The sequence below is a fragment of the Molossus molossus genome, unplaced genomic scaffold, assembly GCF_014108415.1.
Source record: "Molossus molossus isolate mMolMol1 unplaced genomic scaffold, mMolMol1.p scaffold_m16_p_5, whole genome shotgun sequence".
Lineage (NCBI taxonomy): Eukaryota > Metazoa > Chordata > Mammalia > Chiroptera > Molossidae > Molossus > Molossus molossus.
Genome location: NW_023425388.1, coordinates 111322082 through 111343403, shown reverse-complemented (window position 1 = coordinate 111343403; position 21322 = coordinate 111322082). Strand labels below are relative to the sequence as shown.

The following is a 21322-nucleotide window of genomic DNA, read 5'->3' as shown; positions in this document are numbered from 1 at the left end:
TATACATGCATGGAGGTTTACAATGAGAGAATTGTCTGATTTATCTTGGAATCTTGAAGACAAAATAGTATCTGAAACATGGTGCTGCCATGAACTATTTGTTGACTGAATGAATAAACATTATGCACCCATTTAAAGGAAACCAGGAGTGGTATAAAGAGAAAAAGGGACGTTCTACTTTTGTGATTGATTTGGGGCAATTTTGCTACTTGGATACTAGTAACATTTGTTTTGATTTAGGCAATAAATTATAATTATTGAAAAATTGAAGAATTCATAAAAAAAGAGAAAAACTGAAGAATTCAAAGGGAGGTATTCGAGTGTGAACAAAAGAGGGGGTTTAATGGAAAGGAACCCCACAGGGTGATCTGATCATAAATTCCTAACCGGGCAGGTCAAGGTGGGTAGTCACATCCCAGGCATATAATAACTTCTTTAGTGAAAGTTTTTTAAGCAAATTCTGTTCACCGTTTCTGTGCATCTAGGTTAACACACCTTTGAAATAAACAGTGACCACCCACAGAGACAAAGTAATCTTACTAACTGCCCTGAATCCAGTCCCTTATTGCTTCTCCCTCCTCCAGGCCATCTTCGGTATGTTCCTCCTTAATTTCAAACACAGGAGAGAAACTGCAGGACTGTTTTTATCCAGAGCATTTATCTCAGTCTGTTGACATCTTGCTTCTAGATGTATCTTCTTTGTGCCTTGAATACGTTTTTATAAAATTCTCTACAGGGTCTTATAATGACAAGAGTAGTTAATTTTGATACTATTTCTCATTTTGAGAGATCTTTAAAATTTTAGGGGAAAAAGAACAATTCTTGTTTTGAAACTTATTCTTTACTGTATTGTGCAGGAAATGTCATACCCTAAAATATATTACATATTGGATATGCATAACTTTTTAAAATAAAAAATATGTCAAAAACTTTCAACAGGAAACATCTTTTATAAATCACTTCCCTCAATAGAGCATGCAATGATATACTAAATGACTTCTTTAAAAAGTCAGTTTTTTTTTTTAAATACAAAAAACAGAAAAAATTGTTCTTTAAGTGATTATTTGCCTTTTATAGACTACATCTAAAACATTTTTTAAAAACAGTAATAATCCTCCCTTACCTAAATAGTGTTGTTACTTTTGGCTAAAATTAGTGTTAATGATCTCTAATTGAGATTTTTAAGAATCGTATTAACTGGAAGAAAAAATAAGAAGACCACACATTAACAAAGTAACACTAAAGCAGTAATTAAGAAAAATACTGTGATTGAAGTTAAGGAGATTAGAGGGCAGTCACCAAATGGCTACCTTCAGACACCAGAGTGGTCTTATGACGTCAGGGAATTCTGCAAATACCATGCCTACAGGGAGTTCACTGAACTTTTCCCGCCTGATACAAAGAGTCTTGCAAGCAGTCAGCAAATGGGCTACATGATCATTATGGCTAACTTCAAACAGTATGCAGAGGCTCTGCATTGTGATGTGTCTATAGTACAGAAAATTATATCTGATGCAAACCATCCCTTTTGGTAACCTGTAATGGAAACTGTTGTAAAGAAAACAACACTTATAATTCCGGGTGCTGCACGCAGACTGGGCATACCATGGCACGCTGGTAACGGTTTGCTCCATCGGCACACCCTTTACAGTAAATTCTCCTTCCTTCCGTTATGTTGTAAAAATATTTCCTTCAGTGTATGTCACAGAATTTATTTTCCAGATTTTAAGAATGATAAATATTTTAAACAGTATTAGCAGTTATTATGGCATATATCTGAATAATATCCTTTTCTCTTATGTCAAAACTTTACAACTTTCTATTATTTTATCCTCCCTGCTTTTTATTTTTTCATTAAAAAAATATATTGGGGAGACATAGGTTAATATTATATAGGTTACAGGTGCACCTTTCTATAACACATCATCTGTATATTGTACTGTGTTCACCACTCCAAGTCAAGTCTCTTCCCATCACCATTTAGCCCCCCTTACACCCACTTCCCTCTAGTAATTGCCATCATGTTGTCTTTGTCTAGGAGTTTCTTTCTTTTTCTTTTTTTGCTTAATCCCATTACCTTTTTCACCCAGCCTGAAACCCACCTCCCCTTGGAGAGCTAGCTGTCAGTCTGTTCTCTCTGAGTCTGCTTCTGTTTTCTTTGTTAGTTTATTTTGTTCACTAGATTCCACATATGAGTGGAATCATATGGTACTTGTCTTTCTCTGACTGGCTAATTTCACTTTGCATAATGCCCTCCAGGTCCCTCTATGCTATCACAAAGGGTAAGATTTCTTTCTTTTTTTCACAACTGCATAATATTCTATTGTGTATATGTACCACGGCTTTTTTATCCACTCATTACTGAAGGACACTGCTTCCAAATCTTGGCTATTGTATATAATGCTGCAATGAACATAGGGGTGCACATATTATTTAAAATTACTGTTTTGGGATCTTCAGATAATATTCCCATTAGTGGAATTGCTGGGTTGTAACACAGTTCAATTTTTAATTTTTTGAGGTAACTCCATACAATTTTCCACAGTGTCTGCACCAGCCTGCATTCCCACCAGCAGTGCATGAGGGCTCCCTTTTCTCCACATCCTCACCAGCACTTGTTGCTCATTGATTTATTGAAGAGTCATTCTGACAGGTGTGAGGTGATATCTCATTGCAGTTTTAATTATCATTTCTCTGGTGACTAAGTAACATTTAGCATTTTTTCATATATCTATTTTTCATTTGTATGTCTTCTTTAGAGAAGTGTCTATTCAGGTCCTTTGCACATTTTGTAATTGGGTTGTTTGTCTTCTTGATGTTAAGTTGTATAAGTTCTTCATAAATTTTGGATATTTACCCCTCATCAGATGTATCATTGGCAAATATGTTCTCCCATGCAGTGGGTTGTCCTTTCATTTTGTTGATGGCTACCTTCACTGTGCAAAAACTTTCAGTTTGATGTAATCCCATTTGATTATTTTTTCTTTTGTTTCCATCCCCCGAGGAGATCCATCAGCATAAAATATTGCTACAAGAAATTACTGAGATTTTACTACCTGTGTTTTCTTCTATGATTTTTATGGTTTTGAGTCTATCATTAAAATTTTTGAGATTATTCTCAAAATTTTGAGATTATTCTTGTGTATGATGTAAGAAGGTGGTCTAATTTCATTTTTTTTGCAATGTCCATTTTTTCCAACACCATTTATTGAATAGACTAACTCTACTCCATTGTATATTTTTGCCTCATTTGTCAAGTATTAATTGACCATATAGGTGTGGGTTTAATTCTGGGCTCTCTATTCTGTTCCTTTGATCTATATGTCTGTTTTTATGCCAGTACCATAATGTTTTGATTACTATGGTCTTGTAGTATAGTTTGATATTAGGTAGTATGATTCCTCCAACATTGTTCTTCTTCCTCCAGATTGCTGAGGTAAGAATACCATTGTTGGAACCTACGATCAGCGTTGACTCAGGAAGGTCCAACTCCATGCAGAGCCCAAAAATTGTTGATTCTTTATATTGCCAATACTTATGGAAAGGATTGGGTCTAGATTTTAGGGGTAGGACAAGGAGCAAATTAAGGTTTAATGGGACCTAAAGTTTTTACCATTCTAAGGAATCTTTAAGAAAAATTAAAAGACTAGGACTACAATATAAAAGAAAGGGGTACTTATGTGTAATAAGAGAAGAAAACCTAACATTTACTGTATCCCTGGGGCTCAGGCCTCACTTCCTAAGATCCCCTAGATAGTTTCTAAGAAGTGGTTTCTCAGTAATCATTTTTTCTTTCTTTTGTTTTATTGTTCTTTGAGTTTTTTTTTCTTTCAGTAATTGTTCTTTTTTACAACCTGGCTTTCTTTCCAACCTCAGATACTATACAACTCCCCGCTACTCCCAACATCACATTTTCCTTTGCAAGTGAGGAGAAACGACAATCTTTCCCAGCTTCAGGGCAAATCTGCCTCTGGACAGTGATGATTCCAGGTAAAGGAGTTGAGAGTCCTGAGAAGTGGAAAATGAGGGGCCATAAAGGCAGAGAGACATTAAAAATCATTAGAAATTAGTTCTGGCCAGGTTGGCTCAGTGGTTGGAGCATTGGCCCATGGACCAAAGAGTCTCAGGTTCGATTCCGAACAAGGGCACGTACCTCAGTTGTGGTTCGGTCCCCGGCCCTGGTCGGGGTTGTGCGCGAGGCAGCCAGTTAACATGTCTCTCTCACATCGATGTTTCTCTCTCTATCTGAAGATAAATGGAAAAGTATCCTCGGGTGAGGATTTAAAAAATATCATTAGAAATTACTGTCGAACAAAAAATTTTTTACACTATCTGGTAGTTAATCATAATTACTGACATACCGGTATCCCTATGTCAACAAATACGTCAGAACTTGGAACTTCAGCAACATATGTTTGGAAGAACGAATGCAGAAGCCACAAACTTCTGCTGCTGACCTTTAGGGTGACTCATGGCCTAGACAGCTGTCCAGATCGGTGCAACTAGTCACAAAACATCTGTTAGGATCATTTTCTGAATGCTGTGTGCTCTCTGGCTTTCTTCACTATCCCGGCTAGATTTAATTTTACAGCAGACATCATTTTGCTGGGTACAAGGGTTTCTCAGCTCATATCTACCGAGGGAGTGGGAACCAAAGAAGGGGTTCTGGGGCTCACGGCGGCTGCACATGCACTAAAATTGGAGTGACACAGAGAAGGTCAGCATGACCCCTGCGCAAGGATGCCACTCAAGTTCATGAAGTGCTCCACATTAAGAAAAAAAAAAAAAAAAACAGAAAAAAAAGGGGTGGGTGGTATGGAAAGTAATCTCACGGGGTGACCTGATCATAAATTCCTAACTGAGCAGGTCATGGCGGGGAGTCATGCCCCAGACATATAACTTCTGCCCCCGCGCCCTGTCTTTCTTTTTCTTCTTCTTTTTCGGTAGTCCCCTAAACAACCTGGGCTGCCACAAAGACAGACAGACGACGTCAGATTGTTCAAGGCTCTCAGTGGGGACATACAACTTCTTCAGTGCTAGGTTGGCTTTGCCCTAAGCAAGCCCTGTCCATTGTTTCTGTGCACCCAGGTTGAGCCATCTGTGAGATAAGCCATGAACACCCCCAAGAGAGCAATCATCTAAACTTGTCTGCGAGCCAATCTCCACCTTGTTTTTCCCCATCCTCCTGGAATCTTCCTTACTTCCCCTCTTTAATTTCAAATGCATAAAAGGACCTTCAAAAGCGCTATTCTACAGAGCATTTGCGATCTCGCTCCCCGGCACATGTTGTCGGCTTGGCTCAAATAAACTCATAAAAATTCTTTACAGGTTTGGAAGTGACTTACGTCGACAGGAGGGTTCTATACAGACATGCTCGGATGACTAAAACATATGATGAAGGTTAATAAAATGGTCCTTCGGCTGGAAGTGCCGCAGGAGAACCAGACTTCATAAATAAGAAATCACTGTGTTTCCCTGAAGCCAGTAAGAAAGCGGAGGAGTGAAAACCTTCAGAGGATGACCCGCGCACATGTCCGCTAGGATAAATACTTTTTTTGTTGGGTGAAGAAGTCTACCAGATGCTTAGCAGTTCACTTTTGTCTTCTCATACCGATGTTGTTTGGATAGTCAACTCTTGGAAAAGTCGCCTTGGAAACCGTTCCCTTCGCATTGTGGCTTAAAGGATTAAAGAAAAGAAAAAAAAAAAGTGCTGGGACCCACAAGCCTTTCATATATCCGTAGAGAAAGGAGCTTTGGCCCTGGCCGGTTTGGCTCAGCAGTTGGAGCATGGGCCCACGGACCAAAGAGTCGCGGGTTCAATTCCGGTCAAGGGCATATACCTTGGTCGCGGTTTGCCCCTGGCCCTGGTCGGGTCACGTGGGAGGCACCAGTAGACGTGTTGTTCTCACATTGATGTTTTTCTCTCTCTCTCTCTCCCTCCCTTCCTCCCTCTCTATCTGTGATAAGTGGAAAAATATCCTCAGGTGAGGATTTAAAAAAAAAAGAAAAAAAAATACCTTCAGCTTGGTGGCAACTAGCTCACCCTGAAGTTAGAAAGGCCACTCATGGACATCTGCAGGACAGACCTGATTGAGTGATTGATTGATTTTTTACATTTTTTCCTCTTTATTGAATTTAGAGAGAGAGGAAGAGAAAGGGTGAGAGAGATAGAAACATTGATGAGAGAGAACATCAATTAGCCGCCTCCTGCATGCCCCACACTGGGGATCAGACCCACAAGCTGGGCCTGTGCCCTGACCAGGAATTGAGCCAGCGACCTCTTGGTGCAGGGTCAATGCCCAAGCCCTGAGCCACACCAGCCGGGCAGGACAGTCCTGATTTAGAAGAAAGACTCAGAATGAAGCCTCTGTTTCAAGGTCCTCCACACCCTCGTCCCCAGCTTAGTCTTACAGCCACTGTGGTTTCTGCTCCCACCATCTAAGGCTTTGATCTCACATTCTTGACCCCAGTGGCTTTCCCTCAGGCTTCCTCTGTTTCCCAGGTCTCTCCTCGAGAGAATGCTTTCTCTTTGTCTGACTTTACAGTCTCCTTTGCCGACTATTTCCAGCCCCTCCACCCCACCCAAGGATCTATCTTCTCTTAGTTTTATCTCTTAGCTGTTTGTTTTCTTTCTCATCTATTTCATTTAACCCCTCCCTTTCCACCCTATTAACACATGTTCCCAAGGCTTTACTTCTCATTCATTCAACAAATATCCCTTGATTAATATCGCTGACTCCCTGTTGTGACTCTCACACTCACGCTCACACCATCAAGTTGTGCTGGCTCTGCAATCAGCATCTACTTAGAAATGATTTGCTTTTACTTCTACCAACCAGGTTGAAACCACCGCTATCTCCCAAACCACCCTGTCAACCTCCAAACTGGTCTCGGGCCTAGCGTTTAATTTTCCCACCCATCTACCTAAGACAGCATCTGGACTCTGCGACCTTTCAAACCCCACATAAGAGTAGGTCACTGCTCTCTGCATATCATCATCCAAATAATGCGCTCTCTCTCTGTCATTGTGATAAGAACAACTTTTTAGGTGTTGTTGATACAGTACTGTTATCTGAAGACACACTGCTGTATAGATCTGGAACTTACTCATCTGGCATAAGGAAGATCTTATACCTTATACTGGCTGAGTCGTGACTCCCTCTTCCCCCTTCCCCCCAGCTGCTGGAAACCACCATTCTATTCCTTTGCTTCTATGAGTTTAATTACTTTATTTTTTTATAAATTGATTTTAAAGAGAGGAAGGGGGAGGGGTGGGGAAAGGGAGAGGGGGAGAGAGAGAGACAAACACTGATCATTGATCAGCTGCTTCTGCACCCTGCCAGGATGTGCCCTGACCGGGAATGGAACCACCTCCAACCATCTGCACTACCCTGGCCAGGGCAAGTTTGGTGACTTTAGACAGAAGTGGAATCGTGCAGTTTTGGTCCTTCTGTGTCGGGCTTATTTCACTTCGCCGCATGTCCTCAAGGCCAGGTCGTTACCAGGTTCTACTCTAACCCTCAAGTGTAGCGCGTTGACCGCTCCCCTCCTTTTACCCCTCAGGCTTCATCTCCTGCTAATTTTCCAGTCACTGAACTCATTGCCCCTTCCCAGCTGCAACACTCCAGATGTGTTCTGGCCCCAGAATCCACTTCTTTCCCTCACTGCTTTCGGGTGATGCATAAGCAGCACCTTCTCAGCGAGACCTTTCACAGTTGTGGCATACCCTCTCTTTCTTTCTTTATTCTTTTCTCCTCACCCGAGGACATTTTTCCATTTTTTGTTCAGATAGAGTGGGGGGGGGGGGGGAGAGAGGTGAAAGGGACACATCGAGTGGTTGCCGCCACCCACATGACCCAACCAGGGCCGGGGACAAACTGCAACTGAGGTACGTGCCCTTAGCGGGAACCGAACCCGGGTCTCTCCGGACCGCAGGCCGACGCTCTAACCGCCGAGCCAAACTGGCCAGGGCCATACCCTCTCTTTCTTGGTTCTTTCTAGTTAACTTTCTTGATTTATTTTCTCTCTACCACTTCCACCATCATGTGTTTATTTCTTTCATTATATAAGAATAAACTCTTACCAGGCCAATGTGGCTCAGTAGATGAGCATCGACCCCTGCACCAAGAGGTCGCTGGTTCGATTCTTGATCAGGGCACATGCCCAGATTGTGGGCCCGATCCCCAGTGGGGGCATGTGGGAAGCAGCCAATTGCTGTTCTCTCTCATCAATGTTTCTATCTCTCCCTCTCTAAAGTCAATAAAGAAAAAAAAAATATAAAAGTAAAATCTCTATAAAAACAGGGCTGTTTTTTTCGATATATTTCTTTTACCAGCACCTAGAACAGTGCCTGAGACATAGTATGCATGTAGGCACACAATATTGTTTGAATGAACAAATGAATGAATGAATACATGCTACTGTGTGCCGGTTATTTGCTATACAAAGATGAATAAAAAAATTGAATCCTTCCCTCAGCCAATAAACAAACTAATAAAAATCTGTCAAAAATGAGTGTTTTGTTTAAAGAGTTGTCATCTAAAAGGGATACCTAAGCTGGCCTAGGGTGGGATGAGGCACTCCAGTTGGGCTTCCTATAGGAGGTAGCCTCTGAGTCTGACTGAAGTTAGCCCAAGAAGGGAGGAGAAGAGGTTTAGACAGACATGACATGGACAAAGGCAAGCTCTAGTCACGTAGTGAGGCAGATTTAATAATGTACCCATTACTGCCTAACTTCTCTTTCCTGTATCACTTTATCTTCAACTACCTCTTTTCCTTCAATCTCCCGACAAAGGGCTGGTCTTTAAATCTGGTTCAGGGTTGGCCCCTGGAAGGACCCAAATGAAGACAGTGGTTCTTACCCAAACTCTAGAGAATAAAAATGACAAAGTCTTTGGGAGGTCATAAAGCAAACCAGATTGGCTGGATATAGGGTATGTGGTGATTAGGTTTGATAGCAAAGGAATTTGAATTCTAGGTTAAGAGTTTTGGGATTGTTTCCAAATTCTTTGTGAAATCTTTTAGTTAGGGGATGAAGCATTCAAAAGGATAACGGTGTGTGATGAATCTAGCTGTGGTATCTAATGGTGTAGTACTGGAGGGAGAGTCAGAGGGTGGAAAAAATTAAAACAGCACAGTTAGGGTACATTCAGAAGTGCATTAGTGAGATGGTGGTGAGCATGGGAAGGAGCAAGTGGAGAGAAAATAAGAAAAAACATGACAGGAATTGGTGTCAAGCTGTGTGTTGGGGTGGCTGTTGTGGGGCCCTGTGAGTTAGAGAGGAGCGGTGTCATTAGTCGAGATGAGGAGCTGGGGGATCTGGACCTGATGAGTTAAAGACATTCACACTTCGTGCCAGTGGAATGCCCAAGGAGAGGGGTTCCACAGACCGCTGGGAGTACAAGACGGTAGGAAGGAGTTTGTTTCAGAATCGAGGCTCTTTCAAATGTGATCCATGTGTCTAGCTATTTTGAAAATCCCAAAGAGAGACTTTCTTTATGCAATTCCTACAGTCCTGACCTGTGTCTCTCAACAGAGAAGGGTGAATGGCACAGTAGCCTGCAATGATTGGCTGACATTGCAAGAGTTGTGATGTGGAGAGGCTGTCACTGTGCACCAGGCCACGAGGGCAGGCAGAGAGCTAGCTTCTGACCACGTGATTTCTTGAAGACACTGGACAACAGGAAAGCAAGAAGTCAACTTTGACAGAGGTCGGGCCCAGTAGATAAGTTTGAAATTCTGGAGGCTGAGATTTGGCCTAAAGCTACTTGCTTTCTGTCTGGCTTTACGGAGCAGCACCGCCCGCACACTGGAGGGTGTTATTAAGGTATCCATCTCTTAGCTTTTTCTCCTGCAGGCTGAATAAACCTCATGTCTTTCTTCTCACTGGTCATACTTTCCATTTCTTTAATTATTTGTTACTCTTCTCTGAACTTTCTCCAATTTTCCTTTTAAAAAACCAAGACCAAACCTTCAAAACACTGTAACAACTAGCTTAGCTCTGGCCAGAGGAAATGATTCTTTTTCTAAAATGTCACAGTCAAGGCAACATTTCTTTGCAGGGTGTTCCACCTGGTTTTACTTACTGATTGATTCTGAGAGCGAGAGCGAGAGATTTGTTGTTTCACTTATTTATGCATTCATTGGTTGCTTTTTGTATGTATCCTGACCGGGATCGAACCCGTAACCTTGGTGTATTAGGGTGACACTCTACCCAACTGAGCTACCCGACTAGGGCTTCCACCTGTTTTTTTGTTTGTTTTTTGTGGGACCATTTAGTGCTCCTCTTATCTAGATATCATCTTAATTTTAGACAAAATGGGATCATAATGGAACATAGCTTTTCCAATAGTTTTTTGTTTTAACTTCAAAGGTTCAGCGTTGGAAAGGGTATTGGCTCAAATCAGGATCCCCCCTGCATCTGAGCATACAGAGGTAGATTACAGAACAATGCCACACGGCCGGTCTGAGTCTTTTTGTCCCCTAATACAGCTCATGTCACAAAATATATGCGGCCACATCTTCACACTCCCGCCTTAAGTTGTATTTCTCCCCGGCTCATCCCAACAGATGAAACACTGGGCCAGCGAAAATGTCGAGAAGCAACATAGGAAAACGAAATTTGCTTAGCGGGGAATAAAAGTGGAGGCAGGGAGGACGCCGAGAGCCAAGCGGTGGCGGGTCCGCGTCCCGGGAGTAATTTTCCACGCGCACCGAAGGACGCGCAGGTAGGGCTCAGCCCCAGGCTCCCGGCTCCAGTTCCGCGGGATTTACAGGCACCGCTGGAGGGCCCAGGGCTCCCTGGCACGGGCCGAGGAAGAAATGTTCACGGACACCAACAACTTTCGGCTTCCAGAGCAATAAAAGCGGGGCCTTGCTCCCGCAGGGAGAGGAAACTGGACCCCGAGTTTAACAGGGGCCGAGGGGGCGTCGTTCCCTTGCCAGCGTCTGGCCAGCTGCCCTTCCGCCCCGACTGCGGGGCTTCCAGTCCCCTCACAGGGACCCCCTGGTGCAGGGGGGCGAAGTCTCACCCTCGGGCCGGGAAGGAAGGGCCGGTGCTGGGCAGCGGGGACCGGAGCGCCGCCCTCGGCTCCTCCCCGCTGTCCCGGGCCCGCTCCGGGAGCCCGCGCTCCGGGCCGCCGGACGCCCTCGTGAGCCTCCACACGTAGCCGCAGACGGCCCCGAAATAGGTCGCGCTGAGCAAACAACCCCAGGCTGGGGCGGGAAGCAGCGGAGGCCACCGCACGGGCACCGCGGCGGGTCAGCCGGCGGCCAATAGCCAGGGCGCGGCCCGCCCCGTCGCCTCCCCCTCGGGGAGCCTATAAGTCGCTGGAGCCGGGGGCGCCTCCGCGACCGCCGCTTCTGCCGCCCGCTGCGCGCACTCCGGCTGCTCGCTCCCGCGCGTCCTGGGCCGTGGGGACCGGGAACTGTCCGCGCTCTCGCGAGAAGTTCGCGCTGCCGGCAGTGGGGGTGCCCGAGCCGCCCGGCCCTCGAGGGGCCGAAGATGGGGGAGTACGCCGTGCAACCTCTGCTCCTGCTGCTGGCCCTGGCCGTCCAGCCCTGGAGTCCCTGCTTAGGTGCCGACGCGGAGAAGCCCTGCAGCATCCCCGCAGGTGAGCCCTGTCCCGTCCCCTGGGGCTCGTCCCGGGCGCCCATTCATCTTCAGCCCTGGGCAGGGCTGCCAGGTGAGGAGGTGTGGAGCCCGCCCCTCCCCAGCACCGCAGGCACCCGTGGGCACTGGACGCTGCCCAGGCCCTCCGTGGGGAGTGGGGTGCACTGGCCCTGCACCCCAGGAAGGCAGAGGTCCCTGCAGAACTGCTCTCGCGCTGCTGGCCCCCCGGGCCCCCCGGGCAGTGTGGGAGCGCCCGCCCGGCCCGCGGCTCTGGGATCTCAGTTACCCCAGAGCACGGGGATCTTTGTGCTGCCCAAGTCGGGATTTCCTTTTGGTCTTGCAGGTCCCTGGGCACAACACCTTTCCTGCAGCCCTCATTCCCCCTTTCCTGGCGTTGGCATGTTTTATCCGTGTTGGGCGAGGCGGTGCTCCCTAAACACGGAGCTCAGTGTACTTTCTGATTGATGGTGACACATTCCTTCCAAGCGCCCCAGGAAGCTGCCGGTAACACCTACCTCTTGCCAAAAACAATGCTCAAAACCTTGGTTGTTTTCAGTGAGGCTGCCTGGCAACCCAACACCTTGGGGCAGCAGCTTTCCTCCTTGGGGACTCCGAAGGGAAGCTGTGGACACACGGCGTCTCCCCTTCGCCTCCCGTTCGCCGCCTCATTCCTAAACCTGGTGCGGGTGCTTGTTTTCAGAAGCCGGAACGGCAGTGAATACTCAAGTTCATGTAAAACAAAACTTTTTACATTTAGCCAGATTAAAGACAGTCTCACCACATGTTTGTCTAAACATAACTTGGCTGCCCGTTGCTGCACACGAGATATCCTTGCAGTTTTCCACGTTTGTGCTTTAACACTGTGCTCAGTGATCTGAAATTAGAGCTTGCATATAAGTGTTCGGCTGTACTTTTTTAAAATTAGGATCATTTTGGCACTTTTTTTGGTAAGTACATAGGGCACTTTACTGCTCGAATTTCGCGTAACACAGAGACAGACATTTTTATTTCAGGCTTACACTCAGAAGTTGACATTTGGTGTAGAGTTTAGCTAATTTCTGTAACAATAGTTTTGTCTTCATCTTTAAAATCCTCATCCAAGGATATGTTTTTCATTGATTTTTTTTTTTAGAGAAAAAGGAAGGGGATGGGAGAGAGACAGAGAGAGAAAGAGAGAGACATTGATCAGTTGCCTCTGGACTAGGGATTGAGCCCACATCCTAAGTATGTGCCCTGATCAGGAATTGAACCCCGATCTTTTGTTGCAAGGAGATGCTCCCACCAACTGAGCCACCCAACCAGGGCCTGTCTTCATCTTTAAGTGTTTCAGAAGGCTTCAATGGCCAAACTGTTCATCTTTCTACATTCCTGTATAGTTAGCTTGAGAAACTTCAGCATTCAGATGGATTTCCGTCAGTGAACACAATGCTTTTCTTTCTCTCAGATCTATGTGATGGTTTTAAAATGAATTTCGGAAACCTGTGTGGTTCTTTTAAATGTGAACTGAATTTTTTCATCACTTAAAATTTTTCTTTTAGTATAACAGAAATTAGACAAGTGCCTTCAGCACACTTGGAAATGGAGACATTAAAAAAAAAAATCATCACTGGAAAAATGACTTCCCTTGTGAAACACCTAAGGATACTTACCGGGAAATAAAATAATCTCCAAGGGTTTTGCTACTTTTAGAGGAATCTCTTCAGCCTTTGTCTGTTTTATTTCACTTGATCACCAACACCCGTTACTTTTTATAGAAGGCATTTCTTCATTGCTGCCTTTAAGTTTACAGCCCAAATCACCTTCCTTTCCCACTCTCGCTTTTACATTTCATGGAGCTGGACAGTAAAGTTTTATTGGATTGTAACATCACAGAAAGGGAATTTCAGATATGAATGTTTTCCTTAGAAAATGACCACATAAAAACCACTGCTGAAATCTGAGGACTGGTTGCTTTTGGTGGGTGGGCATGGCGAATTCAGTTATCACCTAAATGTAGGAAAATAATTAATTTGTAATAGGGAGAGCCAGCAGTAGTCAGTTTGATGATAAACTTTTGTTTAGGTAGATGTGATAAGCTAATAAATAAATATAGATGGTACACTGATTAGTAACATGGCTAAGATCCTGGACTATGTTCCACTCTCTCTAACATATTTCAAGTGAAAATTACTAAATTGGAAACTTTTATTTAACTATGTCAATATCAAGCAAACTCTAGAACTCTTAAGTTCTCTAGCTTCATTGGAGGTCTGTAAGAAGAGCTCAGCATCTCGAACTGCCTGTGTCTGTCACTGTGTCCCAGCCAGCCAGATGATTATTTTGAGCCAGATAACTAGTTATTGTACGTGCTGTCCTGTTCATTGTAGGAGGTTTAGCAGCATCGTTGGCCTCTACGTACTAGATACCAGGAGCACTCTCCTGCAAGTGTGAGAACAAAACTCTCTTAAAATGAAAACTGGCCAGATGTCTCCTGCGGACTTGAACACCACTGGATTTGACAAATAAATGTGTATGAGAGGCAGTGTAGTATGATAGTGTTACTCTTTTTTGGAGAGCAAGTATTTATAGTGATTTTCCGTTGAAGTAGAGAATGTGCTAGTTGAACCACATTAATCAGAATTTGGACTACTATAGGTTTTCCTGGCTTTAGTGCTGTGTGTTGACCAGAGTTGAGAACACTGGTTTTTGTTATATTTGCTGAGTGTTCTGCTATGTGCTGTTTTTAATGTTTTTGCTTGTTACTTTGTTCTTACCATGGAAAGAATCTAAACAAGATTCTGGTTAAAAACAGTAATTTTCACCCGGGCTAGTGTCACTCAGTGGTTAGAATGTCGGCCGATGTACAGAAGGGTCTCAGGTTCGATCTCCACCCCAATTGGGAGTGTGTGCGAGAGGCAGCCAATTGATGTCTCTCTCACATTGATGTTTTTTGCCCCCCTCTCTGTCTCCCCTCCCACTCTCTCTAAAAAAAAAAAAAATCAATGGAAAAATATCCTTGGGTGAGGATTAACTAAACAAACAAACAAACAATCTTTTTCTCCTAGAATCATTTATGGAATTTACCTTAAAATTGTATTCCATAGGAACTTTCATGGCAATACCCTCCCAATGAGTGTAAAAAAATCAGGTTTAGCCTGTCTGGTGTGTTCAGTGGTTAGAGTCATCTGTTGCACCGGAAGGTCGAGGGTTCAATTCCCGGTCAAGGGAATGTAACTGGATTGCAAGTTCAATCCTGGGCAGGGTGCATGGCGGAGGCAACCGATTGATGTTTCTCTTTCACGTGGATGTTTCTCTCTCCCTCTCTCTCTCTTCCTCCCTCCCTTTCACTCTCCCTCCCTCCCTCCTTCCCACTCTCTCTGAAATCAATGGAAAAATATATTCTTGGGTGAGGATTAAAAAACAAAAACATCCGGTTCATACCTTGGTTTATCTTTCCTGCACTTTCCTACGTTCTGGATGAGAGGAGAGGAGTAGATATATTCCTGCCAGGAATTTGCCCAATTTAGTGTTTTCTAAGGCACCTTGACTGTTTCATAATCTAAATTGAGCAGAAACCAAGTTTTGGGCAAAAATGGAGGAAATGGTTTCAGATGTTTCTGTCAAGACCAGCATTTTTCAACCATGTTCATTTATAAAGTCTTTAATTTACCCAGGCGCATTCAAGGAGCAAAGGGAGGCTTGTCCCTATCTGTGGACATAAACCGGCAATTTACGGGGTGGAGAGGGAGAGAGCCAGGCTCTGGAGAAACCTCTGCAGGAAGAGAGAGGCTGTCCTCTGTGTTCCGTGTCCTGGGCTCCAGCCACACAGGACCCATTCTTAAACAGACTGGGCCTTTTATGTCATAGTATAGAAATAGACATATGAAACAGCTGAGGACAATGTGAGGCTAGGAAATAAAAATCAAATTGAGATATCCTTATACCCTTTCTACCCATCACATAGGCTAACGTGGTTTTTAAAATATGTTTTTATTGATTACTTTTAGAGCGGAAGGGAGAGAGTGACAGAAACATCGATGGGAGAGAGAGTGAGACATCGATTGGCTGCCTCCTGCACGCCCCCCACAGGGCATCGAGCCTGCCACCCAGGCATGTACCCTGACCGGAATCACACTGGGACCTCTCAGTCCCTGGGAGGACGCTCAACCCACTGAGCCACACCGGCCAGGCTGGCTAAAGCATTTTAAAATGATCTCTGATTATATACTGTGTGTTATAAAGACGAAAACTCTCACTGTTGATGGAAGAACAATATCTTTGGAGAACAAATTAGTAACGTCTGGTGACACTGAGAATCCATATGCTACAGTCCTGTAGTACAGTCAGTCCTCCATGTCCATGGTTTCTATGTCTGCAGGTTCCACATCCTCACAATCAACTGACTGTGGACCAAACCAATATTTTCAAGCTGCAGGTGGGAATCCATAGATGGCGAGGGCTGAATGCATACCTTGTGGTTTTTGTGTTTCTTTTATAAGACTGACCCTGGTCAGTGGGGGTCAGTGGTTAGAGCATTGGCCTGCACACCATAGGGACGCAGGTTCGATTCTCAGTAAAGGGTACGTACCTGGGTTGTAGGTTTGATCCCTGACCCTGGTCGGGCTGGGTTGTGTGGGAAGCAACCGGTCATGTGTCTCTCTCACATAGTTTCTCTCTCTCTCTCTCTCTCTCTCTCTCTCCCTCCCTCCCTCCATCCCTCCCTGTCTCCTTCCCATCCACTCTATCTAAAAATCAATGGAAAACTGTCCTTGGGTGAGGGTTAACAAAAAAAAAAGAAAGAAAGAAAAGACTGATTTTATTTCAAATGTTTGGCACTAATTTGCGTACATTGCTGTACACCATTTCATATGAGGGATTTGTGCATCCAAGGATTTTGTATCCATGGGGAATTCTGGAATGAATCCCTCGTGGATACTGAGGGGCGATTATACTGTCAAATTTCTGTGTCTGCCTGTTCTTGAAATTCTATTCATTGTTTAAGTTTGGCTCCTAGGAAGTTCTTCCTCTTACTGTCTTTTGTTTGGCTCTTTTTCAAACTCAGTACAGTTGGTTTATACAAATCATATCTGCTTTGTGTGATCCACGTTTATGCTTAATAAATTATAAATTCTTTGAAGTAAGGACTGAGTCTTATTCATCTTTATGCTCTTCACAGTACTTCCCTGTTTCTTGAACACAAAGAAGATTCTCAATTTATGTTTGTTGAGTTTTGGGTCCACTCGGAGGATCATGAAAAGCGGCATGAGGTTGGTGAGATCGCTAGCTGCATCTTTTCCCGGGATTTCCATTAAACTCATGGGGTGCCCCCCGGACCCATACATTACACTACCATGATCTAGCAATCTACCATTAAACTCATGGGGTGCCCCCCGGACCCATACATTACACTACCATGATCTACAATCTACCATTAAACTCATGGGGTGTCCCCAGACCCATACATTACACTACCATGATCTACAATCTACCATTAAACTCATGGGGTGCCCCCCGGACCCACACATTACACTACCATGATCTACAATCTACCATTAAACTCATGGGGTGTCCCCCGGACCCATACATTACACTACCATGATCTACAATCTACCATTAAACTCATGGGGTGCCCCCCAGACCCACACATTACACTACCATGATCTACAATCTACCATTAAACTCATGGGGGGCCCCCCGGACCCACACATTACACTGCTATCATCTAGCAATCTACCATTAAACTCATGGGGTGCCCCCCGGACCCACACATTACACTACCATGATCTACAATCTACCATTAAACTCATGGGGTGTTCCCCGGACCCACACATTACACTACCATGATCTACAATCTACCATTAAACTCATGGGGTGCCCCCCGGACCCACATATTACACTACGATCATCTAGCAATCTGCCAGTGAACCTTGTTTCTGACCTGTGGTTGGCAGCTGCCCTCCACTTGTTACACCTTCCGCTGGGCCTTCCCTGCCCCTTCCCGAGTCACCTGCAGAAATGCATTGAGCGGTTCGCTACCATGGTCCTCGCTTTATACAGGGTGACGTGGGGACAGGGAATGCGGTTATGTGACCTGCAGAAGCTCACATAGCTGCAAGGCCACGTGAGGGGCTTGCCCTTCCTGCAGGCCAGCTCCGTGTCTTTCCTGACCTCTTCACTGTTCTGCTGGACTTTTGGGACCTATGGAAAGAAATAGAGACTGGGCATTAGAGACCTAAAGAAGCAAAGGAGCCCGACCAGTGTAGCTTAGTGGATTCAGTGTGGTCCCGTGGACTGAGAGGTCCTGGTTTGATTCCTGGCCAGGGTACATGCCCCGGTTGCCAGGTCCATCCCTGGTGGGGGAGTACAGGAGGCAGCCGATCAATGTTTCCCTCTCTCCCTTCCTCTCTCTCAAAAAAAGAGTAAAAAAAAAAAAAAAGAAATTAAAATGGTAAGTCATTAAAATTAAAAAAAGAAAAAAAAAGCAAAGGAAATTGTTGCTAAAAGAGAAAATCCATACTTTGTAGTTTACATAAGTGGAGGGCAGGGAGAGGTACAGACTGAAGGCAGACAGACCTTGGCCAGGCTGACAGACTATGGACCAGGAGCCACATCCCACCCCCCTGGGACAGATACGGTTACTTGTTTACATATGGTCAGTGAATTTACGATGGTTTTTACATTTTTCCATGGTTCGAAAATAGCAAAAGAAAACTAATATATTGTGATGTGAAAATTACATGAAAGTCAGTTTTCAGGGTCCATAAAGTTTTATTGGCTCACAACCACATTTGTCCATTGACATCCTGTCTGTGGTTGCTTTGGTGCTTTGTGAAGAGCTGAGTCGCTGCAGAGACTGGATGGCCCTCTGGCCCGGGAGAGACAGTTTTGCCAGCCTGTGCCTTAGGAGGCGGTCCCTCTGCGGCCGAGGTTCCTGCGGGTCTGCGGGCCTGGGGAGGAGCCGGACCCAGCCCTCTGCCAGCTGGCTCTGGGCACTGGAGACGCCTGTTACTCACTGATCTGTTCTGTAAAGTTTAAGGTGCACAGCCTGACGCTTTGATTTACATAGAGTGTACAATGATTGCCACATTAGGTTCCGTTCACATCTGTGTTCTCAAATAGATACAATACAAGGAAAAGAAAAGATATGTTTTCTTCTTGTGATGAGAGCTCTTAGGATGAACTCTGAACACCCTTTCTGTAGATCACACAGCAGTGTTAACGGTATTATCTCCAGTATTTCCATTTTTCTTCTAACTGGACGTTTCTGCCTTTTGGGGAGGCCTGTTTTTTATTTTAGACCTTTGAATTCAAACATAGAGGTTCTCTGTTATGCCATTTTAAACACCGCGCTTGATGCTAACTAGACATGTACTTTGGTGTAAATAGTGTTCTTATGAGCAAAAATGAATAAAACACTCTGACGGCCCTTTGAGAAGGAGGTGCATATTTCTTCAGAGCTTGTGTGTGTTCTAGAAATTTGGTCTAGAAACTTGGTTATAAATTTGTGGTTAGGTTCCTGGCAGCAAATGATTAACACATTTATCAATGAGTATTTTATTCTTCAGCCGTTGCTATAAATTAGGCTAGCCTGAGAGATTGGTTGCTTTAACAGTGACAGATATTTTTCTATTTTACTCGTTTGCCTGTGCTGTGCGCTTAGCTCACTAAACGAAACTGAAATAATAGAACTAATTTTCAGAGCTATTGAGATTTTAGTTAGCCAAGAAATAGATCTCCAGAGTAGTAGAATGGTAAACAGTGTGTTATGATTTGTTATTCTTATACTTAAGGCCTGTCTGTGTTTGGTAATCATGCTACAGAAATGATTAGTACATTATTAACTGTGTCCTTCAAAAAATACTCTTTATAATAGAAAAATACAGTAACTTCAAATAACTTTTAATGTTTCCCACTCAGGGTCACTTTAAAACAAAATTCAAACAGCAGAGGAATGTTATTTTTCTACATAGAGAAAAGATTTCCATTACATATTTTCTTTTGTGTGTTAAAAGAGAGAGATTGACTTTTGTTATACTTTTTTTAAAAAAATTTTTATTTTTTGTTAGTCCTCACTGCGGATCTTTTTTCATTGATTTTGAGAGAGAGTGAAGGGGGGAGGGGAGAGAGAGAGAGAGAGAGAGAGAGAGAGAGAGAGGTGAGAAAGACACATCGACTGGTGACCTCTTGCATGACCCTGATGAGAGGTGGGGGTCGAACCTGCAACCTAGGTATGTGCCCTTGGCCAGAAACAAAACCGAGACCCTACGGCCAACACCCTCACCACTGAGCCAAACCAGCCATTGGCTGGTTTTAAAGAAATCTTGATTCAGGTTGGTACATTTACATACTTACTTATTAGATTGAGTCAGTCCTTAATTGTATTAGTAGCATACTGAAACAGTATTGGGAAACAGTTTTGGGAGAAGAATCATTTTTTAAATTTTTATTAAAATACGGATATATCTCCCCTCTCGTGAAACTTCTTTCTTTTCTTTTTTTAATTCTCATCCGAAGCTGTTTTTCCACTGATTTTTAGACAGAGTGGGAGGGACTTCCTCCTCTGACAAGGAAGTAACAGTTTCTGTGCTGCACGTTTTGGAGTGATGGGGACACTCCCCAGTCACTATCAAGACAGAGTCTGCTGTATCTGATTATCCTCTCCCTTTGAGCAGAACCATTTCTGAAGAACCACTGTATTTATAACCAAATTTTTCACTAGAAATAAAAAAAAAAACAACACATTAAAATTTCAAATGATGGTTGGGTAGCTCAGTTGGTTGGAGCATCATCTGGATATGCCAAGGTTTCAGGTTTGATCCCGTCAGGACACATGCAAGAATCAACCAGGGAGCCCTGGCTGGGTTGCTCAGTGGTTAGAGCTCCACCCAGGGACAGTGCCCGTACCTTGGTTGAGATTTGATCCCTGGTCCTGGTGGGTGTTGTGTGGGAAGCAACCAATTGCTGTATCTCTCTCACATTGATATTTCTCTCTCTCTCTCTCTCTCTCTCTCTCTCTCTCTCTCCCCCTCCCTCCCTCCCTCCCTTCCTCCCTCTGATTTTCATCTGAAAATCAATGGAAAAATATCCTCGGGTGAGAATTATAAAAAAGAGAATCAGCCAATGAATGCATAAATATGTGGAACAACAAACCAATGTTTCTCTCTCTCTCACTCTAAAAATCAATTAAAAATTCAAATATAATTCAAAGAACACACTTATTACTGTAAATATACTATATAAAACCTTTAACGCAAATAAGAGTTTTGGAAGACATACAGCTAAAATGGCAACTAAATGATGAGGAAAGTGTTTGTAAGAAACTTGGCTGAGTTTCTGCAGTGGGCCAGAGTTAAAATGAAATTTCTTTGTTATATTGATTGTCATATTGCATTTATTATTGCAGATGCATAAGACATCCTGTTTTTTATTACCTTAATTGCTCATCTGCACATTTTCTTTAGGGTTACATTCTCAATATTTTATTTTATTTATTTATTTTTATTAATTTATTTTTGTTACAAATGTTTCTTCTTTTCTGCCCATTGACCCCCTCCTCCTGATCCCGCCCCCGGGATGTCCTTGGTTATGCATACATGCATAGAGGTTCTGTGGTTTATCCCCCCCCAATCTGAGGTTTGTCAGTCTGTACCCTACTTCTATGTCTATTACATTCTCAAAATTTTAAAAGGAATTCTATTTATTTTCTAGTTACTGCTAATAGTAATAATTATT

General features: G+C 43.7%; 1 protein-coding gene and 1 non-coding gene across 3 annotated transcripts in view; both read left to right on the top strand.

Moving 5' to 3' along the window:
• The first annotated feature begins 4670 nt into the window (after positions 1 to 4670).
• On the top strand, positions 4671 to 4775 carry LOC118617956. The gene has a single exon (XR_004956912.1). It is a non-coding gene; the product is annotated as a U6 spliceosomal RNA (small nuclear RNA).
• Positions 4776 to 11503: 6728 nt separating this feature from the next.
• The window catches only part of PLOD2 (procollagen-lysine,2-oxoglutarate 5-dioxygenase 2), a 109142-nt gene continuing 99323 nt past the window's right edge, over positions 11504 to 21322 (top strand). For both annotated transcript variants that reach the window (XM_036242761.1, XM_036242760.1), the window contains exon 1: positions 11504 to 11612. In XM_036242761.1, coding sequence (XP_036098654.1) covers positions 11504 to 11612 — 109 coding nt within the window. The remainder of the gene's footprint in view (positions 11613 to 21322) is intronic.